At 41.4% G+C, this 22,757-nt stretch overlaps 1 protein-coding gene across 1 annotated transcript in view; it reads left to right on the top strand.

Annotated features, from left to right (window-relative positions):
- SHANK1 (SH3 and multiple ankyrin repeat domains 1) overlaps positions 1–22,757 on the top strand; it is a 1,748,119-nt gene that overhangs the window by 1,114,369 nt on the left and 610,993 nt on the right. Inside the window, exon 15 of the mRNA XM_085616131.1 lies at positions 20,818–20,900. Coding sequence (XP_085472257.1) covers positions 20,818–20,900 — 83 coding nt within the window. The remainder of the gene's footprint in view (positions 1–20,817; positions 20,901–22,757) is intronic.

Below are 22,757 nucleotides of genomic sequence, written 5' to 3'. Positions count from 1 at the left end.
TTTTTCTGGTCAGTTATGTCCCCTATCTTGGACCCCAACGGTTCTATGTGCATGTTACAAGTACATGTATGTTCCCTCCAGTTCCAGTTATGAAGACGCAAATACATGTGCGTCCACCGTTAACATGTCCTCTTTCAGATCCGCCATGAATGAGCCGGATATTCCATTCCTAAGTACAAAAGGCCACCGCCTTTATATGGTTCACTTATGCCATTTTACAGTTCAGACGAGTAGGCCCTGATTCTGTCATCAAGCTTTTCTTGCTTTCTGTCTCTGAAGCTCCAGTCTGAGCCTGCATCTGTGACCATGAACTTTGTCTCATTCCCTGCGCGGCTCACGAAGCCTGACATCAGCCTGTTGCCTGCCAAGAAACTGTATTTCACCTTCGAAATTATCTGCTCCGTTCCCTGCCCAATGCATTCCTGTCTAGTAGTTTCAGTAAACATTCCTCCAGCTACCGAGCAAAGGCCCGGCTTCTCTGTCTTTATGCAAGTAATTCATAGCCCTGTTACTATGGAAGATTCCTGCCCTCGCATCCAGTGTAGACACTTAGACGCTTGTACACGCACTAACAGTCAGTATAGTCAGTATAGAATAAGATTCTACTCTAAGAGACCTCTCTTTTGGATAACATAGTTCTTTAAACATAGGATGTTAGATATGATTTGGGATTAGGTTGACTTGACCCTCCAGACTTCTGTCGCCACATGTAGAGCTAAATGTCAAGTCCCCTTCACCCCCTAGTTGCACATCAATTACACGTCATACTGCTGCGCGCGCATCTCTGCCAAGTATTTCTGCTGACATTGCGAAATTATTTCATAGGTCCACCCATATGTGACATCACAACCAATGACGTTTCTTTGTTACTCCCAGTTCCACCTACTTTTGCTACGTATGTATGTCTTATCTACACTATCAATTGTTACGCCTCTTGCATTTACTTCACTGTAATGCCTATTGTATAAAAGTGAATAATTATCAATAATGTATGTACTTCACTTCCTGAACCTCCGTGGTGATGGAACTTGGAGGCCACGATTTCGAAATCGTCCATTGGAATAAAGCCCATTCCGAACCTCTAATACCACGGATTCTGCCTCTTATTTACTGAGCTATTTTTATTATGTTCTGTATCAAATTAAGTCCCGGTAATTAAATTATTTACCACAGAATGCAGGAGAGTTGACAGTGCCCTTGTAGTTGTAGCTGTACGGACCAGACGACACAGAGGAAGACCAGGAGCTGTTCACAAGCTGTCCCACGTCAGATGTCAAGAGCCAAGGGGACAGTGTCCAGCAGGGGCACCAACAAGCCTTGGCAGCGGCAAGAGACACAGTTATTGAGAAAGGTGTAGTGTCGGGACCAGCAAGGTCCAAGTGACTCACCACGAGCAGGTAACTCAGAGCAGGCCCCAAACAAGCAGGGGAGCTCACTGGAGTCGAAGAAGACCCTCAAGTTGACCCACAGGCCGAAGGCAAAGAAGTCGCAAGAGGATCTCGAGCAGCTCACCAAAGGATGAAGGCCCACGGAGCAAGGGATGCAGTGCAGGTGAAGATCTTGGCTGTGGGAGATGCTCGAGGCTGGATCTTCTACGAGCCCGATACTATTTGTCTTCTGTAACAAGACAAATAGTAGAAAACCTTAGAGCTTGTATTTTATACATTGTGGGAAGAAACAGCAAATATGTAATGCCAGAAAGTGCGGGTGCTGGCCAGGTAGCATGTATCCATTATATTTTAGTCCCTTTTTATGGTGTTTGAGTTATAAAGGCAGATGGGACTAGATAGAGTGACCACTCAGAAGCTATGAGATAACAACAGCTGAGCTCTATCAGAGTAATGTGTCAGCTGTTCCAATGTGTAGGTGCATAACACCCTGCTACATTACGAGTGCCAGGTAGCGGAGTGGAATCATAAGCCCCAGATGAAGCTCAGATAAGTGTACTCGCTTTGCATTTCATCTGAACAAACTCCAGAAAGCGTTTCTAGTTCCAGGATGCCCAGTGATGGCAAGACTGTGATGCCATCAAGGTATCGCCTATTGGTGCTATACCAACTTCATACATACAAGTGTGAAAATGTAGAGACGTGGAGTCTGGGTTCCAGGTTCACAGGGGTACTGCTCCAGCGGTTCCGACGAGGGATACTGGCCTCCAACTTGCTAGGAAGTCAGCTTCGTTAAGGTTCCTGCAGATGCAGGGAAGTGACTCCTTCACTCTAAGGGAGATTCCTTCAGGTGTCTTAGATGTCCAAGAGCATTTTGAAGAACATGTATAGAGCACAGGCAAAGATGTTGCAACAAACTTGCAGGACGATGAGACCAGGATCTGCCGGAGTCTTCTCAGTTGCAGTCTCGGTTTCTAAGGCGAAGTCCAGCGATGTCCAGAGTGCCCAGTGGGTCGAAGTTGAAGTAGTTTTGGATCTGAATCTTGTCCCACGATGAATCTAAGGAACCACCCATAGGTAATCCCTTAAGTACCCTTAGGAGAGGGTTGGAATGATTAAGGTGTCCCTCCCAGGGGAGGGGCTGGATAGTGGGAAGGATACTCACATGCCCTTTGTCCAGTTTCGCGCAGGAGCCAACGGGTCCCTGAACTGGTTTGAAACTGGAGTATGCAAGGAGGGCACCAAATGTACGCTTCAATCAGTCTGAGTGGCACTGGTAAGCACCCCCACCCTGTCCCAATATACTAAGTATTGTCTGGGAGGTGGTCACACCTCCCTGTGACAGGATACCTAATGTCCTGCCTTCCTCTGCTCAAGCATGGGTCAGCAGCAGGAGGGCAGAATTGTGTCTCTGGTCGGCAGCAACTATAGTTTGCTGTCCGGGTCTAAAAGACTGGTACCAGGAGCACTGAGGCCCTCCCAGTGGAGCTTAACAGTGCGTAGAATCATACCTCCCACATCGTTTACAGTGTGGGGGTATGATTCCAACAGGTTTGATACCAAACATGACACGGTGCGTTACAGCCAGTTTAAAAATGCTCATCATGTAATGATGCATGGCCACTCTATGTATCGTAATGACTGATGCACTTGCAACCCGGGAGAATGGACTCCAAGGTTGTAGGGGTTTCCTGCTCATGCAGGGGCACCCACACACTTAGAATTGAGCACCCTGCCTTCAGGATTGAAAGGCCTGCTTTAGGGGTGACTTGTAGATTTTAAGGGCAGTGACCTCAGATTTAAGGGAACTTATATCTGTTGTGAGTGGTGCTAGCACAAGCTTACACAGGCTGCAAAGGTGGCATGTGGTCGCAATTTGAGTGGTCTCTCATGGGTGGCGTAATACATGCTTCAGCCCTTGGGAGACCTCTGTTGTACCTATGCCCTGGGTACCTTAGTACGATTTCCTATGGACTTACAAGTGTACACCAGTGGCCGATCTGGAGTGTACCTAATTACTCACCATGTCAGTTTAGGGGAGAAGCACAGAGACTAAGGTCCTGGTTAGCAGGCTCCCATTAAAACTAGTCAGTAAAATATAATGACACCAGCAAAAAGTGAGGGTGACCATGAAAGCAGATCCCACTTTCCTACACCTTGTTTGAAGCATGTCTTTGAATCTCATGCAGGTGACCCAACTCTTCACATGTAGGTCAAATTACAACAAACGCATCATCTATGCACTCACTAAATGAGCTTCAAACCTGATGCAAATCAATTTGCTCTTTAGTCTTGTCAGAGAACAGTTGCAGAGTGCAGCTTTGCTAGAGCTAAGATGGTTTTGTTGGATATCACAGATGTGCTTCTCAGCAGCATCCAGTCATGTCAACATAGGTGCCAGTTCTTAATGGCAGATGGGTCGAATATTGCAATGGATCACAGCAGGCATTCCCAGGGTCATATGCCGGCCTCCTGCTTTCTGGAGATGGTGTGCGGGAGCCATAACATTCCTGGTGCATGGCTCACTGAAGTGTCTGACCAGAACACGGCATGCACTTACTGTGTCATGTCTTCTGACTTCGGCATATGCATTCTGGACGCTGTGCAGGGTTTCACAACTGTGACTGGCCATCACATGAAATGCTACTCTCAGGGTCACTTGTAAGTCTTGGATCTGCAGGGTTGCTTAATTGAAGAGGTTGCTCGGATGTTTTGAGTTAGGCTCGGCAGAAGCGTTGCCTTGGTCTCAGGCCAACTTAGCAGCTCTATTTACCGCATTACTGTACAGATTGGATCTGAGGCTCTAACGAAGTACGACAGGTTCTGCACACATAGGGCAGTCCACCCTGTTCTCAGATCTCTTAAGCGTAGATTTCCCCTACAGTCCTACAGATTTAGTCACTTTTCCCTTAAAGGAATGCAACTGATGATTCTGTCAATGGTCCTGTACTTTCTCTTCTACGAATAATCAGGAATGACTTGGTTGGCTTAGTTCACTCTTCAAGTCACATTTGCAACAAAGAGTACTGTCGAAGAATGGAAGAAGTAGTGTCTGGTGTACAGAGTCTACCTTTCCAGCATTGAGTAGTCGGCATCAGACTCCCAGTATTGGGGAGGCAAGTGCTTTCAGTTGTCCTCAGCTGCATTCTGTCTGTCCTCTGAATTCATTTAGAACAGGTTCTTGACCTGAGGATTTGTGATTACTGCTGAGGTTCACAATCTCTGGCTCATAGGGTATTGTTACCTATAGACTTTAAGTAAGGAAGAGGTGTGTCGCCCTGGCGCAGCGGCCAGGGCGACTGACTCCAGAACTTGCGGACTCACGGTTTGATCCCCGGTGCTGGTGGCAGATCAGCCCAGCACCATGTGACTCTGGGCAATAGCTTGCTTAATCTTTCCAACGGCCCCCAGCGCCTTGACACCTTCGGGTGATTGTTCGCGCTTCACAAATACTGGACATTTACATTTATTTATTTCGACTTACAGCAAATGGACTGTAAAACTGTTTGAGGTCCTGTCGCAGCACCATCTAATTTTCTACTTGATCTACTTGTAAATAAAGATATATTGCTTTACAAATAACAGGTTAGAAGAAATTACAGCCTTTTTTAGAAGGCCAGTCAAAGGCGGGAATAAGGAAACTTGACACCGCTGTCTTCCTAAGAAGATAAGAAGGTAGCCTAAAGGGAGGCTGATGACATTATTCCTTGAAAAGGAAAGGCTGACTCTGAACCAGTAGATACAATAGTGTTTGAAAAACAACTGAGCTTCCATGCACCATGTTTGTGGGCCAATGCCTGTTTTACGCTCATCGTTGCAAATGTTTAATTTAAATGGAATTTTGAATTGTACTTATCGTCAGTGTGACTATGTATTGTGCCTTCTACCCAAGCATACCTTTAATTTTTCACAATCCCTCTTCCAAACACTTTTCACGTGTTTATCAGTACACGTCTATTAGCTATTGACCATGTGGGATCCAAAAAACCACCTCACAAGTGAAGCAGAAGATTTACCATGAATACAGTTTATAGTAATCAACTCTGTTGTTGGGACATGAGTAATGCCTCTCTCCATCTTCTTCTCTGAATTCAAACTTCCGTGGCTGATATGGTAACATTGAAAACAGTAATTACACAAGAGTACCCAGAGGGGGACCTGTAACCGTTCTAGTGCATCTGAAAAGTGCCTATAGCGGCATAGTCAGACCTGCAAAGCGAATATTCGGTTCGCACATGGTTTCTGAAGTTTTCCAGATGGTAAGGAAACTTTTTATGAGCATGTCCAGAATGCAGTGCACAAAGGACAAGCATTCCGGAGTGTGAGGATTCAGGAACCCAGACTCCACTTCTCTACATTTTCACACTTGAATGTATGAAGTTGGGATAGCACCAATAGGCGATACCTTGATGGCATCACAGTCTGCCATCCCTGGGCATGCTGAAACTAGAAACGCTTTCTGGAGTTTGTTCAGATGAAATGCAAAGCGAGTACACTTATCTGAGCTTCATCTGGGGCTTATAATTCCACTCTGCTACGTGGCAATCGTAATGAAGCAAGGTGTTATGCACATACACATTGCAGCAGCTGACACATTACTCTGTGAGCTCAGCTGATCTCAAAGCTTCTGAGCGGTCACTCTCTCTAGTCCCTTCTGCCTTTATAACTCACACACCAGAAAGGGGGCCTAAATATACCTGATACATGCTACCTGGCCAGCACCTGACACTTACTTGTATTACATATTTGCTGTTTCTTCCCTTTTATCTGGGGTGTTACACTGTATAAAATATAAGCTCTAAGTTTGCTACTATTTGTCTCGTTGCAGAAGACAACTCAAATGGCCTCTCTTATCTTTTTTCTGGGAAGTCATATTCAGTTCTCAGTTGCTCTCCCACTAGGTTTTAACGACATGAATACCTATACATACATACATATTCCTCACTTTTCCCCCCTGCAGATGGATCTTTGTTAGATCTGGCGTCAGAGATATTGCTGTTGAGAAGATCTTATGTAATTACTTCTTCAGGAAAGTACAATAAGAGGGCCTTTTAGTCACCTCTCCCTTCATCCATTTGAAATGTTTTTCATGGTTTCCCAATCCTTGCATAGGTTGTCCATCCAGGGGATAGGACTTTGTGGATGGTTTCTTTGTCCTTTTTATGTTGCCATTACATATTTGTGATGTCGCATTATGTAGACCTTGTGTTAAACTGCATAAACAATACAAGATATGTAGCTTGTAACTGAGAGCCAGTGTATGTTCTTTGCTGTGTTTTTGATTCAGCAACATTTTTATTGCTGAATTGCATGGTCTTTGGGGGTCTTAGCTTGTCATAAAAAAACAGTCCTATTCACCAAATGCCCCTGCATGTTAATGTGTTTAACTTACTATTGTGATAACATGTTTTTGATTCACTGTTTTTTTCACAAATTAAAGACACGCACATAGGGTTTCTTAAAGATGCAATGAAAATATTGGGCATTTTTTTAAAGTACCAACTGTGAAATATTTTGCTACATATGCATGTTAACACTTAAGGTACACATTTCGTCTTCTGTCTCCTTTTCATAATACTCTTCTTTGAGAGCTTAATTCTCTTAATGCAGCCTGGTCAGCAAAAGGGCCAACTGCCAGCTTCTGGGTGGTTTTAGCCCATGATGTTGCTTCAGTATGGGATTTACTTTGAAGGGTAGCTGAAGGTAACACACACAAAGTCACCCAACTCTTACCAAACACCCTCCTAACAATAAAACAGACCCACTGACTTTACCAGTGCTTGTATTTCACTAGCATGCATTTTGTCGTGCTAAGCATTTCCTTTCTGTGTCATGCGTTTAATAGGAATCCTCACTATGTTTATGAACCAGTGTTAATGCTGTTTTGCTCATTGCTTGATAAATAGCGCGAGGTCTTCAAATGCTCTTCTTGTAATCAATTAGTGAGTTTATCTATGGATTTCTAGAAACTGTTCCTTCTTTGTTTGTCGATTTCTTTTATCTGGTGTCTTTTCTCCCTTTCTCTGTATTTGCTCTTCATTATATGAATCATCGCATTCTTATCTTACCATCTAAATATTTGAGCCCTTATTTCTATTTGTTGATTATTGTATGATTTTCTTTGACAGTTACTCAATTTCCAGGTTTGTTCTCTCAGTCAGTGCTCACAAATTATTGTTCTTATAATGTCTATCCGGCTTATGATTTTCCTTGTTTACTTTTTCACTTGTATATTGTGTGATTTCAAAATAGTGGTGTAGCTACATTATACAGTATGGAAAAGTAAGTTTGTGAAAGGTAAAGAAGTATTCTTTTTATTTAATTCACTGTGTAAACTACATTAAATTCAAACTGCTTGTTCCATACTGCTTGCAATCATCACATAATTGAGGGCGATGTGGTTATATGTTAGCATTGCAAACTCTTTACAGACTGTCCATGGCTTAGGTTTAGTCAGAATCACAATAATGAGTTATTTGCAAAATCTGTGAAAGCATATTGGTATTGATTTTAATTGTATTTTGTTAAATGTTTGTCTTGAAGGCTTTTTTCTCTGAATGCAAGAATACAATCTGTCACTATCATCTCAGGGCTTCTTTACAAGATTTGCAGATTTCTGCCTTTTACTACCCACTACCCTCAAAGAGTTACAATTGATGGGTGTTGGGACGGAAATGTCCCCTGCGTGGTGTGAATCTCTGCCCTGAGTCACTTGATTTCATGTGAAGCTGGTATCTGACTTTTTCTTAAGTCGTGTCTTGTGACCTGCAAGGCACACCAGGTGTGCCCTCTATCCTGACATGGGACTAATGAGCATACCTTGTCTTTTGACATAAATATCAGAATTCAAGTTAGGGATGAAAAGATAAAACTGACAGTGCCAATCTTACAACTGTTCCAATCGAGGTTTGAAAAATTAATATATCAGTTAGAAATCCTGGGAAAAATGGGTTCAAGGCGCCACTGTTTCGGAATGCACCCACAGCAGCCTTGTATCAGAACAGATTCACCTCTTGGTAATCCTGAGAAAACACAGAGACAAACAGAAACTGTTACACTCTTGTGAGTAAACAAGTATTAATACATAGTACAAGAAACATTGGTTATCTCTCACTTGGCTGGAAAGCACCTTGACTATCCTCAGTCCTACCACGATGCAGACCCAGAGACATGGAGAGGAGCACCTTATTGCTGAGGTAGAATAGGTAGCACACCAGCAGTCATTTTTTTGTGAGAAGCTCTGAAGTGGGTAAAAAAGGATTCATCTTGTAATATGGAGGGCAAGAATGAAGAGTCAGAGGACACAAACGGGAAGACAGACATCGGCTGGCCAAAGGTACAGGGATCCAGAAAGGGAAGAAAAAAATTACGTTTAGGGACGCAGAAGCCAAATCAGTTGCATAATGTTGCTTAGCACCTATGCAGTACCTGTGACTTTTTAAAACCACTTCCAATCCAGTTATCCTAAAAGTTATGCCGCTAACCTGAAAATCAGTATCACATTGTTTTCATACTATGTTTTCCATGCCAGACCAGTTGGGTCTGCTGGCTATCAGCCTGCACGTATCTTCTTTCCAAATTCTGACAATAAAGCAGTGGTGGCAGCATACCGGTTTTCATGGATTTTAGTACTGAAGAGGCCTTTTTCTTCGTTCAAATGGAGAACAGTGTCTAATGGTATCACTTCTGTAAAGTTCTTGCTTTATGGGTCCCCTAGAATCTCGCGCTGACATCTTGCATGGAAGCCCAGTATATCTGTGTGAGGGATGGTTGGTAGTACGACTACATATTTTGGTGAGAGTATAGTTGCTGGGATAGGCAGCATTCATTTTAGATTGCCGCTGGTTTGACATGAAACATGATGGAGGTGCCTGCATTCCTGGAGCTGAAGAGAGGAGCTCAGACACTGATGCGTGGGAGGATGGATACAGAGCTACCCCTAAAAACTTCTATGATGACCTTTTAACAGAGAATTGCTGATTTCTTACTGATTATATTAGACCTACCTGATTATATTTGGTTGATGGTGGTGAGATGACAGATTCTGCTGTTAAAGGTAGCAGTTCATGCACTTTTGTCTTTTCCTGAGTGCTACTTCAGTAAGCAGAAAAAATGAAAATGAAATGAGGATATAATTTCTAAAGTGCACACTAATCTTGGGGTGTCGAGGCGCTAACCCTACTGAGGAAAACTGCATATAATAACATCAGAGTGAACCAAATGAGATAACTTACTGGTTGAATAGCCAAGTTTTTAGACTTTTTCAGAATTTTAGTAAATTTGACTTTTTCCTAAATTCTACAGGTAACGAGATCCTAACCTGGCAGTACATGTTACAAAGCTTTTTCTACCCCATTTAGCTCTATTGAATTTGGGCACTACCAGGTTTCCACTAAGGAAAGAGCGAAAAGATCTGCCTGGAATATAGCTTTAAAAGCGTTATGCCAGATGGTCAAGACACAAATCATGAAAAGACTTAAAACCTATGTAAAGAGCTTTAAAATTGAAAACACATCTAAAAATGACAGTGGAGCCTTCTAACTGCCAGCACCTAATCAAATATTACTCCCAAATTCATATCCCTTTTATACTTTTGAGGGTATGTGTGCACACAGATCAGCACCCACCATCACAATGCTTATTCCTACAGGAACTCTATGATTTTAGAACTAAAGCACAGGTGCACCATACTACAACAAGCAAATTAATTGGAACAATTATAAAGTCCAAGTCCAGTCGATAAAAATGATGAAAGTTCTTTGATTTTATCTCTTTATTCCATATTCTTATAATGTTGACATAGAAACACAACACAACCGACGCGTTTCGTCCTGATACAGGACTTCTTCAGGGCTGTTAAGAACATATAAAAATACATATATAAGAACACATACAACAGTTAAAAAACATTAAACATGGACTGACACATGTAAAACAAATTTCAAACCAGAAGATTTTTTTCTTAGACATGACACCAGATCTTAACAATCACAATCTTATTGTTTTGTATATGACACAAACAAAATCCTACAGACAGACGGACACATTTAATTTTTATTGTTTCAATATGGGATTACAAAGCTCTCTAAAACCATATTTTTAGGGAATTTTATATTATATACTTTCATGAGGGCCAATAGTCCCTTTGGGACCATAATATAACATGATCTTTTACATTATTCTTTTCATTCATCACTTTGTTTAGTCAAGGAGTGACTACCCTGTTTTGGCTCTAATGTACCTGACATGGATAAAGTTACAATAGAGTTGCACTTTAATTAAGTCATGGTTTTTTCAAACAAATACATTTCTAACTACAAAAAGAAAGGAGGACAGAGAAGGAAAAAAAAGATATATACACGAAGACCAAAGATAGGTGACAAGAAAGGGCAGATGTAACTAAAGTTCCGAAATGGCTGTCTCCTGGGGTTAGCTTCCATAAATCGTTTGGCATATTTGGCATATTTAAGGGTTGTTAGGGCCGTATATAAGTACCGATTTGATCAAAGTGATCAGGCTCATTAATAAAGGGTATTATAGTTATATCTAACCATGGCATGCTCCCACTATATCAGACACATATCATGATTCAATGTAAAACAAGATTATGAGATCTGTACCTACCACTGTATATAAATCAAAATATCATCATAAGTAAAGGAGGGTAAAAGAGAAATGATAATCTCAATGTCATAGTCCCATCCAGAAAAATCTACGATATAAACAATAATATGCGCATTCAGTTACATTTATAGTGATTACCGGCATATCATGGCAACATTTTTTCAATACTGTAACATAAACCCATTTATCTACACTTGCAGCTATGCAAGAGTTACAAAGCCGTCTGATTATAGATCACGGATAATTCTAAAGCCTGCCTTATCACCCCATACATAATATCTCCAAAAACCTCCACCATTTGATTATTGGGGAGAGGGTGCAATCAGACCCGCAGAGAAAAGGGGTTAGACATCCATTAAGGAAGCTCCAATCCAATGTATATCAGTCTGTATATAGATCATAAGGTAATGGCCCAATGTTTACAACCGATTAGTGTTCTATGCAAAATAAAGGGGGCTCCCTGCAAGCAGAGCTTTATAATAGATATTCCATACCTTCATGAAGTCAATCGCGCATAAAATCTTAATGAAGTCATCAAGTTCGTAAGATAAATATCTAAGTTATTACGGACATTATTACTGGACCTAAAATAAAATAAAAAGAGGACAATTCAAGTTCAGGTTACATGCGTTCTGTCACCAACATAAACTCCATGTATTAATTCTAAAGTCCATATGTTGTGTCCCCGGTATGACAGGGCTGTACCATCAAATACGTTTTTTTAAAATATCCCTAGAGGCCATATCAATTGTATCCTCTTATCTGCAACATGCAACCTTTAACAAGCTAAAAGTTCCCCAATTTAAAGTGTTCATCATCCACCTCAACCAGTCTATATGAATACCTCTCCAATCTGTTCCTCTACATTACTTACGGAGTGTAAATCTATCTCAAAGAACACCCCACTGTATGTGCATTAAATTTTGTATTTTGTATGTCTAATATAGTTCCATATAGGATATAGAGCTTTAAGCAATAAGTGAAAAGCAGGCCAAGAGGTTCCATAACGCCTGGAGATGGCTAACCGGCTCGAAAAATGCAAGAACCAACATCCCAGGATCACACCTACCGTGATTCAGTAGTCACGATCGAAGAGAGAGTACAGCGGCAAAGCTTCCTCCAATACAGCATCGCTACGAACGCCATAGTCCCATTTAAATAGTATGGTATGGCTGCTCAAATCGATACACCTGTTTCGGGCAAATACAATACGCCCAGAAGTGATCACGTGATTTATCATGAAAAGCTGGCTACCATCTTGTAATGTATGTGTTTGGCTCAAGTTTCATTGCGGTTGAAACGAGATTAAAACTAAACGGGCCAACCAAGAATCTCAAATCTAGGTATAAAGTAAAACGGAGTCCAAAGCCTCATACAGCGTATGAATGGGTCCCTTATTTTAATCCTCGCACATGGGCACAGTACTCGATGGGTCTTCTTAACGATCCCAATCTAATAGATGTTATGTATATTTCCTCCTGATCCATATAATACTGATGAGAAGAAGCTCAGTTTTAAAAATAACATGACAAGGTCATTATAGAATGTACTCCGCATGTTGCAGTAATATCTTATCAATCAGAACGTAGCGGCCATCTTGGCTAGGTCTCAATGCCCGTCCTAAGTATAAATAACTGAAAGTTCAGAAAAACGAAAGAAAGAGACTATCTCTAAGATGATAAAGTGTGCAAATCTATTGTGTTTACCAGACAAAAAACCCAAATGCAAGTCCGATGTGTAAAAAATTGATGTAATTGGACTAAGGCTTGTGACGCAGACCTGTGTTTAGGAATGCCCAGAAGCAGTCACGCTGCTTTGTTTTGAAGAGTCTGTAAGTTGTTCAAGACGCATTTTTGGATATTAGTGAACAGCGCATTGCATTAGTCCAGCCTAGAGGTGATGAGAGCCATGACTTCTCCTTTTTGCAAGGCTAGTGGAATGTAAGGAAGAACTTTCCTAAGAAGTTTCAGGATAAATAACCAAGAAGATGCGACATGCTTAATCTGACTTTCAAAAGAGAGTTGGTTGTCAAAAAACACACCCATATTTTTCACCTTTACTCTTGGGGTCGAGAGGGTTCCAAGTTCATGAAGCCACGATTTGGGGGACCAGAAAGAGGGGTTCTTGCAGAACAAGACCTGGAGGAATTCAACTTCAGACAATTGTCCCTCATCCAATTTCCAATGCGAAGCATGGACATCAAAGTGCAGAGTTTTCACACTCCATTGTGCTAATATTTTGGATACTCCTGCCCGGAATACCTGCTGTGAGAGCCATCACCTTGCTCAAAGACTGTTTCTGCAGCCAGAAATGACATTTAAAATTTAACCACCCTAAACATTTTACCTAGATTTTTGACAGTGGAATAAAATCCCCTGTCTGGCAAATCAGTGTACTGGTGGGATCCAAACTATCCCACTTTGTTCCAGTTTGAAGTTCTTCTTGACCATCCAGTATCACTGCAGTGTGACCAGAGGGACATGTTCTGCCGCTGCCCCTTGTGCCGTGAGTCATGTGAGGCCCAACAATATCACCACAGTGGCAGATCTCTATTGGCTTGGAGGCCTCACCTTCTAAAGAATCTTGACCACTTTTGAGGCCTGAAACAATGTGATTTACCCCCCCTCCCCAGCAAGATTCATGAGGCAGTGCCACTTTTTTCAACCATGGGTCATTTGGTTAGAAAACTGGCTGTGCAAAACTGAGTGTATATTACCAATATGTGTGTCGAACCGCATCTAAGCGACTAGGTACCCGTGGCCCGCATTGAAAGATTGGGATCTCTTTTTGCTCAGGATGCATAATGAACTGACCTCAGCTTACGAACAGAATCATGTTTGCCTAACCCTAATTATGAGCATGCACTCGTGTTTGATTCACGCCTGTGATATTTTTATTACTACTACCACAACTCTACAGTTGGTGTGAGAACTGTAGAGAGGAGCATTCAGTTGGGCAGTGGGTTACTCTGTCTCTTTGTTGATGAGTCATGTGCCTCTGCTCCTACACTACCTCACTTAGTAGCCTTGAGTCAAGCCCAGAAGGGGTGTACATGGCCTAGTTTGCAGATCCATAGTAAGAGAAAACCCCAGGACACCAGAGGCAAACACCCCCAACTACCACAGCTGTAACCCCTGTAGCCCCTCCTCCCCCACAGTGTCAGACAAGAGTTTCATTGTGCTGGTTGGAAAAACTCCTTATTTTACAATTGTTTTGGGCTAGCCAGCAGGATCTGTGTTTCTCCACTGATTAGCAACTTTAAGAAGCCTGAAGACAGAAGCAGGCATACCCAGTCTTAGTTTTAAGTCTTATTTTTAGGAGCTGAGAACTAGCTGCAATTTGAACCTCTCAAGCTCTAAAGCAAGCCTGTTCTAGTTCCACCACTTCACCTGTAACTCTTTCCCTCCACGTTTAAGACCAGCACTGAATATCCTTTTGTTCTGAAAACTCAACTTTTCAACACCTTCCTTGGCAATTCAGACCTTGATACTAACTTGTGGCATTAGGTTTGGGTTGTTTTGTTGGTCCTCTGTCCTTCCCATACCTTTTATTCTCTGTTACATTCATAGGGATTTATTCCCTGTTGCTTATTCCAGCCACACAATACCCTCACCGCACCTCACCTCACTACCCCACTTATATCATTTTACATCTTGATGAGGTCCAGTTGCGTTTTGCCTCCATCGAGTTGTTGGTTGACTTATGTATATGTTTGCTCCACACAAAGGGCCTGATTCCAATGCAGGTGCGAAGGCCTCCTAATGGCATTTCTCTGTTAAAATCGGATTGGATCGTGAACGTGTCTTTCAGACTGACTCGGAAAAATTTCCGGCCTACCGAGTAAGACGCAAGTTAGGCGTTAGGAATATCCCAATCCAAACCCGACGGCATTTGGAATGACCGAGCCGTACGGAACAGAATCGTACATCTCTACGGGCCGTGTTTCCAAACAACCGAGTAGGATGCGATGCTGGACAGCCTGTCCGGTTCTTGCCATCCGACTCGAATCAGCAGTTGTAATCAGACTTTGGGGTCCTGTTGTGGGCTGGCCTACACCCGGAAGCTTCCCAATCTGGCCCATGGTGTTACCAATGGGTCTCCCCTTACGAGCCATGCACAGTGTGGCAGGCACCAGGGGTTGCTCGATTTTCCCCAGCCACCCCTTTCTTCAATGGGAGCCTATGCATTCCATTGGAACAAAGGCTCCCAATGAAGTAAATGGGAGTCAAACCAAATAATATCTGGAAGCATCCGGATGCATCTTACTCGGTCAGTTGGACTCTCCCGATCCAATTTGGTCGGCAACCATTTCCAAACCCATTCGGTCAGGAAGCTTTCCAAACCACATCAGAAGTGGGTCCAAAGTATGACATAGTGGTGCAATTTAAAAAAAATTAGCAAATAGGAAAAGTATTCAATGAGGATCCAGGTAGCTTTTTTATTCTGGCAAATAATTTGAACAGAAGGGTATGTATTTTTGAGATGTTTTTATTCATTGGTCATTTATTTGAACCCCAATATCTGATTGTTTTAAGTTTGTGAGACTGTATTATTTGTCAAAAGCGGAGGCTATATAGAATTCACAGCCCACTATCCGTGGTTGTATATCCTCAGATCAAGATTGTGAACATCATCATTCCTTTACTGTGTCTCTTTTTTACTTTTTTAATTCCTCCTGTCAAACATTAAAATACATTGAAATGGTCTTTATTTCATGCTACCTTTCCAATGTCCCATTCCTAACGTTATATATTATCATAATAGTAACTGTTTACCTGTTCCTAGTTTTATAGTAACCTTTTTCCCTATTCTTCACTTTAATGTAATTACATTGTGTAATTCACACTAACCTTAAATCTAATCAATCTACATTAAATATATTAACTTTGAATTAATAATAAGTTTAAGTTGCTTTATTCTAAAAATAGCACCATTCCTAAATTAAATAACATTGATTTTATATTAATAAATTAATATTAATATTCTTTTATATTAAATCATTTGACTTTTTTGAAAGCAAGTAATTTTGTTGTAACCTTTATTATAGTTTTGTTTTGATGAGTGCAACTATTACTACAGTTTGGTTAAAAAATTGCTCTTATGGTTATGACCTGCCTGGATTACTTTAAAAGCCTGTCATTAAGCTCACAAAGAAATTACTTACAAAACTTCATTAAGTCCACAGTCAGGCAGATCACCTCTTATTTGCCAAAGATGTCACAATCACACTACCCCAAACCTGAAATTCCTCCATCAACTCATTTATAATGAAAGACCACTTTTAAAACTCATACCTTCTTTCAGATAGGCCATTAAAGGCTGCTCACTAGACCATCTACCCAGTATATATTCATTACTTACTCTCCAACAAGGTGTGTGTGGCCCACCAGTTATAAGCCAGAGCCAGTCTCCCGACTGCTACAAGGAATTTGGAGGAGTGTTACTGAGGTTCATACCTGCCCTCTTTGGAGCTTCTGATCTCCCTGCAACTTGAAAAGACTTCCTCAAATTCAGAAAGTCTCTAAATACATAACTGGGAAGTTTTTGATTGACTTGGCTTACACCTGCACTCCAACCAGCATCTGTTATCTTTGTACGTTTCTAACACTTTTAAAGACCCTGCTGCATAATGGTTTGCAGCACTTCACAAAAATAAGTTAAAACAATGCCAAACCTAATCCTATAAATCATTACATTAAAAAAGATTAAAATAAATTAATTCTCCCCCTTACTTTAATTGAAATATAAATGATAATAAACCCAACTGAGCGCTAGGTGTCCTTGTTTATTTCCATTTCTATATTATTGAGTTATATTTATAGTAATTCCTAATTTTGATTTAAGTAATTTTCACTTGATTACAGTAATACCTTAAAGGCTGATTTCCTGGTGCTATTAGAGGAATTATTATTGTAACTCAGTAAATGCAGAGTAAATTTGTAGTCCCAGTAATATTTTGCAATGGAATGCCTAATGAAAGGGTGGTGGCAAAGTAAATTTCAGACACTTCTGCTTCTTGTCAGACTCCATTCGGTGGCTGTGGGGCAAGAAGAGGCTTCTGGGCTTCAAGCATGGAGGTTGGGGCATTTAACTCGGATGTCCCAGGTTCCGTCCCATGTCCCAAGGGTGCTTCTACTATGGATCTGCAAACTGTGCCAAGTACAACTCTTTCAGCACTTGACTGTCAATGGTAGTGATGGCGAGCATTCAAAGTATTTTGTAGAAGGTAGTGTGAGGGTGCTTGAGTTAGGGATTGAACAATACAAAATAGTGCAATAACTGATTGTCCAACCTATTGTCTTACTTCCATGGATGAAAAGTACCTGCACGCTAGAGTGTAATGCTACGCACACAATAAATGGAAGGTTCAATTTAGTGTGCTGTACACTGCACATCTATCTGCTATCTATGCCGGGTTTCCCCATTTCTCAGCTTTAGGCGATTCTTCACTGGAATTAATGCAATAGTGTGATTATTGCTCAAATGCAAATTGTTCCCTTCTTGTAAGTTGTGCTCAGTGTCTCACAGTTCAGTTGCTAAGTTCTTATCACCCTTGGTTGACCAATCTATGTGGGAAGCCACCCGAGATCAACTCAGCGCACCTGCTCATTCTCACTTCTGAGAGGGAAAGTGTGCAAAGAAGCAGCTCAGTCAGTTCTTCTAGGCAGTTCAGGATAGTTCTGGCTGCACTTCTTCTATGCACTTTGGCCTCATCCAGGTTGCATTGGATTCTCATCACAGCACCAAATGGACTTTGTCAATATTCAGGTCGAATCAACCTGGTTTTCCCCCGGAGCTACTGTAGGAGAGATTGTAGCCTACCAACACAAGGAAATATAGCTCACTCCCAGCAGTCGTGCTCTTCTGCCATCCCCACAAACTCCAGGAGCACACGGCAAGTCACTCCTACAAGTTGACAAGCTCCTTTCGTCTCTCAGTAGGTAGACTGGCTTCTACGTGCTTCAGGTCAGGTATACATGTCTGCCAGCAAGAGATAGATTCAGATGATGTCCCCTCTTGGAAGCTGCCTCTCAGTTTAACACCAACTCTGGTCACACAGCAGTATGCTTATTATTCTGTGGAGCACTTCTTTTCTTGGATCTAAAAGAAATTGGAACAAGGTCAACAAATAGGGTAGTGGGATCCCATCCTTTTAGAGCCACAAAAGGTTGGAAATATCTGGAGAGCTTGAGAACCGGTTTAGGGCGGTTCTCCTTTCCACGCTTCTTTCCAAAGTGAGGCTTCTCACAGCAGGGTTATCTTCAGCCTGGTGTACCCAGAACAGAGGCACATGGAAGTGTGAACTTTCTGCACCTGGCTTTCATCAGTCAAACTGAAAGAGTGATCAGGGAAAGACAAAAGGCGGGTTCTCTGCAAAAGTGGTCCTTTTCACCTAGCTCAACAGAGTCTGCTTAACCCCCGGTCGACACTAACATACACTAAATGCCAGTGCTTCTGCAAGACTAATAAACATCACATGGCTCAGTAAAATGCCTGCTGGCCTCCTCCGTCCAGCTTCAGGAATGTGAGCAATACACTTACACTGTCTGAAAAACAACCTCACCTCCATCTTATGAAGAACCCCAGGCCATGGGTATGAAAAATAAATCCAACAGGCCTTCTTTACTCTGGTTTGCTCACAATCCATGCATGTATCACAGAGGTCACACACGTATACATGCACTGGAATCTTAGCCCTAGGGCCTGTGTTAGCGTGTAGCAGTGGAACTTTACATCTGTAGGCCTCCATTTCAGTAACAAAAATATAAAGGTCTGGCCACAACTTTGGATTCACAAAACATGGTATGCTGCCATGACCACTCTGTGCTAAACCCATGATAAAGTCAGTAGCAGTCGTCCACTATCTGCCAATGAGGGTGGACTTAGTTTGCTTGCCCATTACCTCACTCGTGTCATGCGACAGGACTAGGCTTCTGGTTTCATGCTAGCTTATTGTGATGCCAGGGCAGAGATAAAAAAACAAGATACCAGATACATGCAGTCGGTCGTTCAGGGCACGAGAACACAACTGTACATCATGCAGAGGGCATTCCTATCCCACCACTTCTGGTATGCCTTAATGTGTTTGTATTACCAATGGTCTCACGGTTTTAACTCTATAGGACATAGAAGAAGAATTGTAATAGTATTAGACAGCTGATAGGACTTTTCAGTACTGATGCATTTTACTGTGCCTACAGTCCTTTAAAATGGTGGCTCAGCCTTTTAATAAGTTCACAATGTTTAGAGCTAAAAGTGACTCCGAATCTCGATACGTCTGAATACTAAAGAAGGATTATCTTCAGCAACTTTCTTTGAGAACTGATTACACTGCTTTTGCCAGTCTGGAATTTTTGTGTGCAGTTAATTTTTCTTAATTGCATGATTGCAACATTGGGATCACTGATTACAGTGCTGCAAAATGCAACTTATTTTTCAGTGTTCTGGTGCATCTGCAATGTCATGATGTTCTTATTGGTTGAGTTATAGTAATATAGGTTCTCTGTATGGAATATGAGACAGTATATTCTTATTTTTCCTGAAGGAAGCACAGAATTCAGAATGGTTGGATATGATCATTGATGTACATTTGCAGCCTAATTCTGACAAGTACTTTCTAGGTAGCTGGACAGTGCAGAATGACATCTGTCATTTTTGTAGGTCCATTCAACGTTAAGTCAACATACCAGAGAACTTCCAGTGCTATTTGTAACAATGTTATATTTGTAATGAAAAATATTCTCAGTTGTTTGATGTCACTGGTAAAGGGGTGTTTATACTTCTGTTTGTTGTTTATTGCCAAAAAAAGTATACATTTACTGTTGCTCGTCCACAGGACAAGAAGGACACTGTTGTAAGACAATGAGGGGGCACCAAGGTCTTGGTAGGCTAGCCTGTACTGCTTTGCCGCACCCATGGCGGGCTGATATAATGCTGAACGTGATGCCAATGTATGTTGCTTTTTGGTTTTCAAAATTAATAAAAAGATTTATAAAAAAAAAAAAAGTATACATTTAACAAAGAATGGCAGCCTTCTTTAATGTGTATTTAAGTCTTTTACTTCTGATTGATCATGCTTTATGGTGCAGAGCATATGTCTTTTAATGTAAAGTGCATCAGACTGAAAAGATATGCTCAAAGTACCTTTAATTAAAAACTGTATACAGGAATATGGAGCAGTGTTTGGGAACATGTGAGAGTGGATGACAAAATGACAGTTGAAATGTGCAGATAAAACGTTGAAGAGATGTTTGAGAGCAGTGTGATATTAACTATATTGTTGGATATCTGATGACAGTGACACCTAACCGATGTGTAAAACTAGGTATTGTGTGACTGAACAGGGAGTGCAAGAACCCAGAAAGCCATCTCCTGAAGAGGGAGAGAGGGAGAGAGGGAGAGAGAGAGAGAGAGAGAGAGAGAGAGAGAGAGAGCATTAGGAGGGAAAAAATCATTTGTGTGGTGGCAAGAATCCAGTGCTTTCTTTTTCGACAGCCAATGTACCCTTCTGATAAAAGAAAATGTTTTTTGGGTCGCCAGTATCTGTAATAAGTCAAAATGTCTCGGACAGTGCTAGTCACATATAAGTATTTTTTGCGATTTGCACACTCTTCTCAGCTTTCGTTTGCAACTGCTGTTCAAGAAATTCCCAATAGTTCAGTCAGTAAACCTTAGATATAACACTAGATAAGCTGGTCGGATTCAGTGGATGCAGTCTGTCCATTCTCATTTGAACCCTCTCTTTGTCTCCCTATGACAGGGAGTAAAGAATTAAACTAATTTTTCGAATTCTTCTCTCTTTCAGTGACTACATTATCAAAGAGAAGACAGTGCTGTTACAGAAGAAAGACAGTGAAGGGTTTGGATTTGTGCTGAGAGGAGCCAAGGGTGAGAACATCACTTCTGATACTAACAAGGGATCAATAGCATATTCTTGCTTTGCTTGTTGGCATCACAATAGTAGTGTGACTTTTGTCTTTGCCTTTTTCCACTGATGAGTTACTATAATTCATTTTAACAATATAAGGTGTAATTGATTCCTGCTTGTTGTGACACGTCTATGAACACAGGCATCTTACATGATAGACTCCTGTTACACCTCTGGCAATGGATAGGTTCTGACTTGTAGCTTACTCTTCTCCATTGTGGGGAAAATATCCTAGGGTTTGAGTCTGGCCACACTAGGTGATGATTTGGCCTTTGTTTGCCTGACTTCTTAAACAGAGGGAATCCTTGCCCAAAATCAAAGTTATAATCAAAAATAATACTCATGTGCCTTTACTAATTTAGAATTTCCTTTAAATGAAGGCCTCTCCCATCTTTGCTGTTTTTGTTTTGTGTCATAGTTGGTCATGTGCAACCTCACTAGCGAACGCACAGCCTGTTACTTCTTATATGATTTATCATTTAAAGTTACCACATTACAACCTACTTTTGGGATTAAAACTGTGTTGTCTGCAGGTCTGTATTTAGGAGGAGAGTGGTGGACTAGGTTTGACAGTTAAATGTTGTCAAACAAGCGAGGTCCATATGTAGTTGTAGAATAGGTTACATGAATAGGTTTATTAAGTCTTAGTTACAGGATTCTCAAAGGGTAAATAGTAGATAGGAATTCAGCCCATCCAGAAGCACCTTCCCTGCTACTAGGCCCATATACTCAGACTGACACTCTCTCAACCACACCAGGCATTCCAGAATTCTCCATTACCTCACCAAGCACTCCAGTATTCCACAATATCACATCCATACTGGCTGAGCAGCAGGGAACAGGTAACTAAGGAAAAGGATGCATAATGAGAATTCAAGTCACAACACATTTCCTTCCCTTAGGGAAAACAAGAGTATAATTAAAACAAAAGAAAAGAACATACAAGTCCTATGACATTGGAAACCTCACAATTGTAACAACGTGGTAGGATACAGGACTAGAAGAATAAAGAGGCAGTCCTACAAGGTTACAAATACATCAATGTATTATTATGTAGCAAAACACCCTCACTCACCCCTTTCTGCAAACAAGAGGGTACGACGTACACATCAACACAGCACTAGGGTACACGACCCCACACACAGCACTAGGGTACACAAAACTTAAACACAGTACAGGGTACACGACCCTAAAACACAGTACTTGGGTACACAACCCTATAACATAGTACAGGTTTACCCAACCCTATAACACGGTACTAGGGTACACGGCCCTTCAACACAGTACTAAGGTACACCACCCTACAATTCAGTATTAGGGTACACAACCCTTAATCACAGTACTAGGGTACACGACCCTACAACGCAGCACTAGGGTACACGACCCTACAACATAGTACTAGGGTACACGACCCTACAATAATTTTTTCCGCATACCTGACAGGACCATACATCTCAGGCAAAGCATACTAGGGTACCCAACTCCATGCCAGAGTACACAACTCTACAGTCATTCAGTATAACACATGCTACACAGCTTAAATGAACAGGGTAAACACTCTAGACACCCCCACAAGCATGACAAAATATACATAGGCAGGAAATCAATGTAAGCATCAGTAAACAAGCACTCAGCATGCAGAACGACATGCTACTTATGTAATTAATTTAGCCTCTGCAAAAGCATGAAACACAAGAAATCAAACATACATGAATCAACATAAGATTAAGCTGAATATGGCATCAAATAAATATGGCAGCAGAATAACAAGATCATTTGAAACATGTACTAGAGCATTACTAGCAAGCGTAAGATGG

This window comes from Triturus cristatus, chromosome 7, assembly GCF_964204655.1.
Source record: "Triturus cristatus chromosome 7, aTriCri1.1, whole genome shotgun sequence".
NCBI lineage: Eukaryota > Metazoa > Chordata > Amphibia > Caudata > Salamandridae > Triturus > Triturus cristatus.
This window is presented reverse-complemented; position numbering and strand designations above follow the sequence as displayed.